General features: G+C 38.5%; 1 protein-coding gene across 1 annotated transcript; it reads left to right on the top strand.

Moving 5' to 3' along the window:
* The first annotated feature begins 511 nt into the window (after positions 1–511).
* On the top strand, positions 512–8,767 carry LOC141429556 (uncharacterized). Its single transcript, XM_074089910.1, has 5 exons — positions 512–914; positions 2,583–3,597; positions 4,984–5,137; positions 6,193–6,339; positions 7,247–8,767. Exons 1-5 carry the CDS (start codon positions 777–779, stop codon positions 7,437–7,439), a joined length of 1,647 nt encoding a protein of 548 aa, XP_073946011.1. The 5' UTR covers positions 512–776; the 3' UTR covers positions 7,440–8,767.
* Positions 8,768–11,284: the final 2,517 nt, after the last annotated feature.

Below are 11,284 nucleotides of genomic sequence, written 5' to 3'. Positions count from 1 at the left end.
TCATTTTGAATGTGATTTTGAAATTCCCGCGACTCAAAAAAGTAGCGTCAAATCGCCACGTCGAGCACCAGCGACAAGATTTGCAGGAATGATCTTGGTCTTGGAAGCTGATTTCCTTATCTCATTTAGTAGCAATCGTGGCAGTGGTACAAAATAAATAAAAGAAATTGTAGCAAATGAAAAATAAAACAGTGTTTGAGCCAAAATTCAAGAAGTTTTCTTTTTTTCCAGCGATAAAGTTCAACATTTTCAGCCTTAACGCTATATGTCACATGACCAGATTTGACACTGGCAACAAGCGTCGAGCGATTTGCATGTGGCCGCGCCTTTATGTATTTAATAATACGTAAAGTACGAATAATAATAATAATCAATAATTTTCAAATTTCGTAGTAGCCCTACCACAGAAGTTCGTTTCGTACCGTCCCTCTCACTCTTGTATAAAGGCGGGGCCACATGCAGTCACTCGTCCACAGAATATATCGTCGCTCGATTCGAGCGATAAATCTTTCAGCGATAAAATTTCGATTTCCCGAATTTCGGAGTAGCCCCGCAGACGCACAAGTACAAGTACCAGCCTAGTACCAGCAAGTACAGTGACAGCTGACAGTGACAGTACAGTATGCTCGCTCTATTTTCTTGTATCTTGCTTGCATCGCAATGAAAACATCTCGAAGTCAGTCCTTTTCAATAATATTCAATTTAGGAAGTATCTAAAATAATTTTTCATCCATTAGTTAGTGTATCATAATTATTAAAGTAATTGATTCTTTACTATGGCTACCGAAACACAAACGAAAAACCAATGTTGTCGAACCTGCATGAACATTTCGTCCCATGAAATGATTGATATTTATACGCCTATTAATTCTCTGAGCGTCGTGGAAATGATAACATCATGTACCGCGATTAAGGTGAGCAATTGTTTTATAATAACATAATGTGGTATATCCTTAACTGTCGGCATCAGGAAACAATACAATCTTGCTTTATTTGCGCAATGGTGTCCACGTTTGAAGAAGACAAGTGTAGAACAGTGGCCTTCTTTTCTATTGCACTCGGAATCGGAATCATGATCGTTTACATCACTTCTTTCTGTCACAGTGAGTAGAGGATAAAGAGATTGTAAATGCGATTGTGAGTACCAGAGCATTAGACAATATGGCTACACAGTCTAACACTCGGAATCACAATCGCTTCCTCGGTTTCCTTTTGTTAAATGGTATAAGATAAGGGTAGAAAGAGATAGTAATATCATCACGAGCACTTGGGCGTTAGACATTGAAGAGGCTGGATACAAAGTATGAACCTACTAAAAGCAAACCGCTTGGTAACATCCATTACCCTTTTGAGGCCCACCATATACATATTTTGAAAAAGACAGTCAAAGCAATTTTACTAATTGTTTCCAGAATAAAGTCAAAATGGCGTGATATAGGTCCTTAAACTTATTGCGTATGTTCTAATAATTCTAATGGGTATAACAGGTTACAACTCTGTGGATGGCACTCACTCTATCTAACACCATATGCTTCTATTTTCATGACAATGCCAAATTTGATTACATCAGCTCTTCTAAAACATAGCTGCCGCCATAATTAAAATTGTTACAGATGACATCTTCATTGTCATTTCCATATTGACCATAATGTTGTTTTTTTTTTTTTTTTTTTTTTTATACGACTGGATGGCAAACGAGCAAGTGGCTCTCCTGATGGTAAGAGATCACCACCGCCAATAAACATCTGCAACACCAGGGGTATTGCAGATGCGTTGCCAACCTAGAGGCCCAAGATGGGATACCTCAAGTCAAATAAATAACTTCAATTTGTAACAACTTCCAATGAGATATGTTGCTAAAGTTTATCTTTCAAGTTAATAGACACTTCTTATTGGAATTTTAAGTGGTACAGCACTTATCAGTCGGACTGTACTTCTTAGTATAAGTACAGACTTGGCCAAAATTAGAGAATGATTGCACATTCATTCATCTTGCAATTTTTTAAATGGTTTTCCCACACAGCTGCATGAGCCATAATTTGATTTGATTTGATACAGGTTAGTTTCCTGGGTAAAAATAGTTATTTGTGTCATAAGGGAGTAAACTTATTTATTTATGGTGAGGGCTCCCAAGTGATTCATAGAATTTTGCACACTGAGTATGACAAAATTGAAATAAAATAATTCTAAATATCATTAAAGAGCAACCAGCATAGAGAATGTTGTGGTTTTACAATTATCAACTCACCTGTCCTGTTGTATGTCTGTTTGTCTGTCTGTCTGTAATCAAATCTTGCAAGTTAAATTCGACCAAGTTTCAGTAGTTGGATTGACTTGAAATTTGGTATACTTATGTAGATTGTGTGACAATACAATAATCTGGTAATGACATCCTGGTAGTCTGGCCAGGATTGTCTCCGCAGGACGGAACACTTCAACGGTTAATGGCATTGACTTGAAATTTGGTATGCAAATGTAGTTTAGGTAAAAAGCTTGTATTTAAAAATGAAATGAAATTTTTACCTAAAATTTTTTAATCTTTAACAGGACTTTAATGAAAAAAAACTTTTCTTTTATTTCAGATCAGCTTTGAGGACTCCTTACCAAAATCAATTTGTGATAGCTGTTTCAACTGCTTACAAAAGTTCTATAAATTCAAAAAACAAGTTGAAGCCATTGACTTCAAGCTTCATACAAGACAAATAGAAAAGAACATGATCAATATCAAACTTGAAGACAAAGATAAACTTTATGATGATAATAAAATAGACTGTGACGATAATGGAATAGACCAATATTGTGAAGTTAAAATGGAGTTGAAGGAAGAACAGGAAACCGATGACTACCCGTTTGTCTGCACTAATTGTTTTGAAGTTTTTACTGCACTATCGGACTTACAGACACACAGAAAAACGCATAAAGTAAAACCGGTACATAAATGCGATAAATGTAACAAACAATTCACGAAGCCATCGAAACTAGAGAGGCATAAACGCATACATGAAAAAGGTCCACATGAATGCTCATTGTGTCCAGAAACATTTAAACACCATACGAAATATGTCCAACACTTGGTACAGCACAACCAACAAGAGACAGAGAATCAAAATGAAAACCAAAATGAGAATCAAAATTACGAATGCAACATCTGTAACTCTGTGTTTAAATCATCACAATCTTTGGCAGGTCATATGCGGAAACATAGTTCCAAAGACCGTGTCCTAAGTTGCGGTATATGTGATAAAGTCTTCAAGAAAATAAGTCATCTGAAACGGCATGAGCTCTGTCATGAGAATAATAGACCGTATAAATGTTCTCTTTGTCCGAAGTCGTTTACCTCAGATATTATTTTCAAAGAGCATGTGAACAAACATGCTGGAGTGAAGAGTCATGTTTGTCCCATTTGTTCAAAGACATTTTCTCATGTATCTTCTTTAAATACGCATATTAAAATACATACGAAGGAGAAATCGTATTTATGTCCCACTTGTGGGAAGAGCTTTGATTCCAGTAACAATCTGAACCAGCACATGAGAAGGCATCTTGGAGTGAAGACGTTTGCTTGCACTCTGTGTCCAAAGAGATTTGTCAGCAAAGGTAATTTTAATAAACTATCCTTTTCTCTTTTATCCTAAAATCTATTTTCTCAGTCTTTACAATATTAACCCCCTGTTTCATTACTCTTTTTAGGGTTCCATACCCCAAGGGTGCCAACAGAGCCCTATTACAGAGACTCCGCTGTCTGTCTGCCTGTCTGTCTGTCCGTCCGTCTGTCACAGGGCTCTATCTCTTGAACCGTAATAGTTAGACACTTTAAATTTTCACTGATTATGTATTACTGTGGCCGCCATAACAACGAATACTAAAAACAGAATAAAATAAATATTTAAGGGAGGGGGGAGCTCCCATACAACATACGTGATTGTGACGATGGGCATGACTACAACCCTAATAGAGTGGTGACAACACATTTTTACAGGTGATGATAAAAAAGGAAATAAAGTCAAATGAAAAGTCGTTCATGTATGAATCATGATTATAGATGTGCAAGCAGCGGAAAGTTTCCAAAAAGTTCGAAAAGTTCTCTGTAATTTCTGCAAATTTTCACAAGAAATATAGGAAATTTAAATTTAAGAAACGGAGTTTCAATGCCCGTACAAAATTGTGAGAAGTTTCCGAAATTGTCATCTGCGAAAATATCCGCAATTTTGGAGAGTTTCCTATAGCACATCAGTAGTCATGATTGTTCATGATTGCGTTCATACTCCAATTCGCACTTGGCCGATTTTCTGGTGGCTGTGACCACAACCTTCTTAGGGTTCCGTAGTCAACTAAGAACCCTTATAGTTTCGCCATGTCTGTCCTTCTGTCTGTCCGCCGGTAAGCTCAGAGACCGTTAGTACTAGAAAGCTGTAATTTGACATGAATATACGATATCACTCACGCCGACAAAGTGGTACAATAAAAAAAAGTTTTTAGGGTACCTCCCATAGACGTAAAGTGGGGGTGATTTTTTTTCTCTACTAACCCTATATTGTAGGGTATCATTGGATAGGTCTTTTAAAACCATTGGGGGGTTGCTAAGACTTCTATTCAGTGATCTGTTTGCGAAATATTCAACTTTAAAGTGCAAATTTTCATTGAAATCGAGCGTCCCCCCCCCTCCTCTAAAATCTAAACTGTTGGGTGGAAAAATTTGAAAAAATTCAGCATGGTAGTAAGTATTATACCGAATTTACAAGGAAAATTATAGCGGCTAAGATTGCTTAAGAATTTTAGTAGTTTAAGAGTAAATAGCAGCCTAAGGTATAAAATATACCTAAACTTGGAAGATTCAGTACACAATACGAAATCCTTCGAAAATCCTCTGATTTTTTCGTAATGGCTACGGAACCCTATCCTGGGCGTGTACGACACGCTCTTGGCCGGTTTTTATTTGAGGGCTGCTGTTCTTTGTGTGGTTTACGCTTTACCTGGTTCCAGGCGAGCTAAAGTCCCACGGCACGACGCACACCGGTGAGCGCTCGCACGCATGCGAACAGTGCGGCGCGACGTTCACCAAAGGCAGCTCGCTGCAGAAACACACGCTCAACCATCGAGGCGTGAAGCCGCACCACTGCGACGTCTGCCCTATGAAGTAATTTGCACTATTTCCTTTTGGAATAATTAAATCGTAGAATAAAAAACTAGAGGGAATGTTATAAGTACCAGTTTCCACCAAATGGTTAAAAAACATCCAGATTAAGATTCCTGAAGTTATAAACGTAAATTTACACGGTCGTATTTTTATTTGAAAAAAATTAAGTTGTTTGAAAAAAAAATTCTATTCTTACCATTTGGCGGGTTCGATTCCTAGTTCAGACAGGGGATTATCTAAAAAACTTTAAATGCAGTTAAACTTGTTTACAAAATCAAAATGAAGTTTACTTTCAGTAAAATTTTCTAACTACAATATATTTAAGATAATTTCCTACGATGTGGCATATAGCCGTGGGACACAGGCTGTGTATAATACAAAAATGCAAAATAAGTCACTTCCCGCAGTTATTTTATGCTATAAAAAGAAAGACTAACGTATCTCATTGATAATCCATTTGTTTTTAAATTCTGTAATGAATGAAGGTAACAAGCGAAATTTCGCTAGATGGCGTTAGTATCGAGAGGTCGGTTTGACATTACAGTCTTGCTTATTGACACATTTCGTTATTTAACCAATCACAATGTGACGCAAATAATCGTATCATACTTGTCAGGTCAAACAGATCTCACCACAGATATAGATAACACTAGATTACGCAAATGCATCTACTTCGCGTGTCCGAACCCCGACCAAACTTCGGGGTTGGCCCCATACAAAGACTGACCGCTAACTGACTAATAATGACTAGTGACTGACTCGAGCCCCACGGCGCGGGCGGGCGGCGCATTTGAATCGATTTTGCGCGGACATCGGTGAATCCACATCGCTAATTCGCTCTTGAGACGTCACAGTAGATATAAAAAAGTGACACGGTTGGTTTTCATACAGATTGAGGTGTTTGCGTTATCTAGTGTAATCTATATCTGTGGATCTCACGATAATAGCGCCAACTGGCCTGTCCCAAAAACCTCATTGACCACTACCTATAGGTAAAAAACTAAAGAAGATGACCTATAAAAACATCTTGATAGCTTACATTGTTTACTTCACAGGTTCACAAGCAGGGACCACCTGAAGCGTCACTACCGCATCCACACAGGCGAGAAGCCCTACCGCTGTTCGCTGTGCGCCCGCGCATTCACGCAGAGCAACGACCTCGCCAAGCATCGCCGCTCGCATCTCGGGGACAAGCCGTACAAGTAAGAATTAGATTGTACTTATTGCCATCGTGCAAAGCTGGTAGGTGGAGCTGAAACGATCACAGCGCTCGCGACGGCTAAAAATGAAACCAATGATGCTAGTTGTGTCTGTGTGGTAGTATAAGGATAGTCTGTGTGGTAGTATAAGGATAGTCTGTGTGGCAATAATTACGTTTATATTTTTGTATGTTGGCAAATAAAAAATTCTTTCATTTCATTTTGCAGTAAACATTGACAAATTCCTATCATACGGTGCACAGCAGTCCCATCTATTACTATATAATAATCTATTAATATACAAATACTACTATATGTAGTAATTCAACTACCCAACAAAAGATGGCGCCACCAAACATTGAATTGTAAATGCAGTTTTAATTGTACCACTTTTGGGTGTTATTTTCACATGTGATTCAATGTCGATTATGATTAGCTAGCAAAAGTTAAAAACGGGACCCTATTACTAAGACTTCGCTGTCCGTCTGTCTGTCACTAGGCTGTATCTCGTGAACCGTGATAGCTAGACAGTAAAAAATTTCACAGATGTATTTCTGTTGCGGCTATAATAACACATACTAAAAACAGAATAAATTAAATATTTAACGGGGCTCCCACTATCCCATACAACAAACGTTTATTGCTCGGTGTTAATAACGGTAACAGGTAGACGCTTGAAATATTTACAGAATATTTAGTTGTATATTCACTTTAAAAAGAAATAATTAAAATAAATTAAATTAAAATAAATATTTAAGACGAGCTCCCATACAACAAATGTGATTTTTTTGCCGTTTTTTTTGCTAATTTCTAATGTTGTATAGATAATGGTACGGAACCCGTCGTGCGCGAGTCCGACTCGCACTTGGCCGGCTTTCAAAAGTCAACACTAAAAAATCTCTCATTCCAGATGCCTCCAATGCCCTGAAGGTTTCAGACTGATCACCGAACTTCGCCAGCACATCTCACAGCACTTTACAGGGCAACTGCCTGTCGTCAGTCCCGTAGAAAATGTCGCGAAACTTGAAAAGTCTGACGACAACTACACACAGTGCGATGACACTAGTAAATTAGATACAATTCTTGAAGTCGTGCACCTCTAATTTCTCGTTTTTTTAACATCAAGAGACGAGCAAGACGACACAAGCGTAGACGTTGGTCTCTGATTAGACGCTATACGTTGTGGAGTCCGGATTACGCTCCTATCGTTGTCCAGATGTCTATGGCTATAACACGCTGAAGTTCGACATGACAAATAGGGATGTTGACACCACCAATCAATTGACGAACTTTTTATGAGCTGTCAAAACACAATTCTCCCATAGAGTTTGAATGGAAATAGCAACGTATGACGTCACTTGTTCGCACACTCAATCGACTAACTATTTATTTGTTTTAAAGCGACAAAAAATCTAATTTTGCAGTTAATCGAAAATTAATCTGGTTTTCAGGGCTAAAATAAAGCGTTTTTTTACTGGAGTCGTGTCTTCGAATTATTTTTTAATGGTGTCAACATCCCTATTATACCATTGAACTTGCATGGAATAGTGCTGCCATCTTTAGATCTGTTCCACCAAGTACTACTTAGCCGTGTTGGTTTCTAGCGCAGAGTCTAAAGACTTATTTTATTGGTGAAGCTACCATGGTCGAGGTCAAATTACAGACCCTAAAACATCGATACAAAGCGGCTTGTTTGACTGTTTGTCACATGATACATTCAGGACAGTCTGCGTAGGAATTACTTTAATTTAGGTCATCCACATATGTCATTTGTGGTTCAGGTGCAACATTTTGTTTTTATTATACAAGCGGCTGTTTCTAGAGGATTTGAACCCGTGATCTCTGGCTTCGTAGCCACGTTTGCATGTGTTTTGACGATGGACCTAATTCTGTTCGCAAGTGAATGCGACTCGTTGTCATTTAAGACGACCAGCACAAGAGGCTGTACCTAGTTTTTCTTGCTGTCGAACACCACAACAGACCATCGTACTAGGTATAAACTGTGTTTTTATCTAACTGACTTCTTATAAACGTGTCAATCGTCAAAATGGGTGCATTTTCTATTGTATATTCTTTGTACTACTATGCAACTCTACTAACAAAATACATACCTGGTGCCTTATTGTTAGATTAAGTTTTTTTATGCCAAAAAATAGGTAGAATTATTACAAATACCTTGAATATACTATTTTATCCGCTGAAAGCGTTTATCTCTGAATACCTAGACAGGATTAGTTAAGTTGTGTTAAGATATTATTATATATCACGGTAAAGCAGGTTGATTACGTACTAATATTTACCTGCGATGATTTATTGTTTTAATATATGGGGGTTAGATTTATAAATTAGGTACATAAGAAACTGAACGTTCTGGTTGGATCTTTTTTATTTAAAGTATTTAAATTGTACCGTTACAACTACTTTGGGAACAATAAATTTTATGGAATTTATTAAATGTATTTTATTTGAATGAAAATACTTTTGCTTGAACCTACGGTGTGTGTAAAATTCTTGAGAAAATGCTGACACGTGTACGTCATCACATCATAGAGTAAATGGTATATATTAGAATCATGGATGTAATACCTAAAGTAGTACGTCCATGATTAGAATACGTCTTCATCATCATGACATATCATTTCCACTAGTTTTAGTAACAAAAGATTAGATCGATGGTTTTCGATATGGTTTCACGAGATACCCGTAAAGGTAACAAATTTGGAGTCGAAATAAAAAATACAATGACTCCAAAAAAACAATCATAATTTGATTGCTTGGTAGCGACACTCTTGTCTGGGTGAGCGGTTGGTTCCGAAAGAGTGTGACGTCTGTCGACGAAACATAGATGTCGCTAGTGCTGCTGATTAAGTAGCATAGTAGAAATAAGCAACCTGAGATATGTATGCGTAGGAAAAAATCGTATCTAGATTCCTGTCCAGCAGTGGTATAGGGGTTATAGCACGCAGCACGGATTGCTGAGGACCTAGGTTCGATTCTCAGTGCTGGCCTTTTTTTCTGGTTTTTCTGTGCATCCATGTCTCAGTTTGTATTTTCGAAACAAAAGATTAGAACGACATCTATAGTCCAGTAGATGGCGGCATACTATCATTTGTACAAGCAACTGTCTTATTAAGTATAGCTACTGGACACTAGGTGGCGTGGAATTCAATGTTCAATTATACTTTTAGTATTTTATTTATTTTATTTTATTCGACTGGATGGCAAACGAGCAAGTGGGTCTCCTGATGGTAAGAGATCACCACCGCCCATAGACCACTGCAACACCAGGGTATTGCAGATGCATTGCCAACCTAGAGGCCTAAGATGGAATACCTCAAGTGCCAGTTGTTTCACCGGCTGTCTTACTCTCCACACCGAAACACAACAGTGCAAGCACTGCTGCTTCACGGCAGGATTAGCGAGCAAGATGGTGGTAGCAATCCGGGCGGACCTTGCATAAGGTCCTACCACCTGCAAAAAAGTAGTGTGAAGGTAGTGTGATATTCCTGATATCCCGTTTTGAAAGTTGAAACGTCGCGGTTGTAAAACTTACCAATAGGAAAATTGCTTATCCAAAATGATCCTGACCTTGGAGATGCCCGGTTAGTGAAAACAAACTCGTTTTATTAACTTAGCGGCGTTCCTACAGAAATTTCATGTATGTAGGAGTGGGAAAAGATGACTCGAACTACTGGCCCTGTACTATGAAGTGCAAAATTCGAACTTCGTATCCTTCCGTTCCGCTTCTGCTAATTCAATTTAATACGAGAGTGAGAGGAACAGAACGACACGAACTTCAAATTTCGTTCTGTTCTGTTCGCTGATTGAAGACTCGCTATTCTTACTCTACGTGCGAGTGTGTTTTCTGTTTTCGCTGTTCATTGCGCGGCTGAGATGCTCGCCACACAGAGGGCCTACTCCGAAGTTCGAAAATCGAAGTTCGTGTCGTACCTACCGTCCATCTCGCTCTCGTGGTAAATAGTATAATTTTAAGTGTCAGAGGGACCGAACGACGCGAACTTCTATCTTCGAATTTCGTAGTAGCCCTGCAGTAGTTACCTGGGCACAGTTTCTCGAAGCATAGTCTAATAATATTTGTGTTTTGTTTCGGTTTCTCATTAAATTTACGAGACAAAACACTAATAACATTAGACTAGTAGGTAAGCTTTGAGGAACGAGCCCTGCGGCGGCACGCGCAATGAACAGAGAAGTGCTTACTCAGCTCGCAGGTAGCTAAGGTAGCGTTTCCAAGAGACTTTGAGAATGTGTTGCGAGGAATGTGGGAATAGCAACACAGAGCCAATAGGGATGTTGACACCACCAATCAATGAACTAAAATAATTTCCTTGCTCACCCGCGACCTTACGATAGCTAAGCTTATGCAAAATATGCGTGTTCATGCAGTTCCTACCTCCACACTGTAAGAACACACACAAATCACACAAACCCATCTATCACCACCACCACACTACACTGACGCGTTTCGAACTCAACCAGATCATCTTCAGAGTGACACAACCGTACACCATGCTACCAGTTGTTAGACTAACGAACCACAACCACCGTTTTAACTTGTCACTGTAACTCCCCAAGTACCCACATACGTTTTATGAAACAAAACTACCCACAAATTATTAATAAATTTTTTAACCGTCCTTCAAAACTACCTTACCTCGCGGGTGAGCAAGGAAATTATTTTAGTTCATTGATATGGACCTCCGCAAAGTAACGCCTGATTCAATAAATTATTTACCACCAATCAATGAGGGCTATCGCGAATGAATTCGCCGCTAGAGGCGCTAGTGTAGCGTGAGGTCTCCGAAATGTCAAATCTCATAGTTTTTGGGTGAGCTACACGGGTTTATTTATAATTAGAATAATTTTGTGAATATTTTGCAATATCTGAAATTAATTATGGCAAATATGCGTTCCGGGGCAGAGATTGTCT

This window comes from Choristoneura fumiferana, chromosome 7, assembly GCF_025370935.1.
Source record: "Choristoneura fumiferana chromosome 7, NRCan_CFum_1, whole genome shotgun sequence".
Classification (NCBI taxonomy): Eukaryota; Metazoa; Arthropoda; class Insecta; order Lepidoptera; family Tortricidae; genus Choristoneura; species Choristoneura fumiferana.
Note: the sequence above shows the minus strand (reverse complement) of the source record. Positions and strands in the feature narration are given on the sequence as shown.

Excerpts from the sequence above, each read along its gene's own strand:
- LOC141429556 (XM_074089910.1), top strand. The coding sequence starts at position 777 with ATGGCTACCGAAACACAAACGAAAAACCAATGTTGTCGAACCTGCATG. Across the intron at positions 915-2,582 it reads CATCATGTACCGCGATTAAG|ATCAGCTTTGAGGACTCCTT; the intron begins GTGAGCAATTGT and ends CTTTTATTTCAG. Across the intron at positions 6,340-7,246 it reads CTCGGGGACAAGCCGTACAA|ATGCCTCCAATGCCCTGAAG; the intron begins GTAAGAATTAGA and ends CTCTCATTCCAG.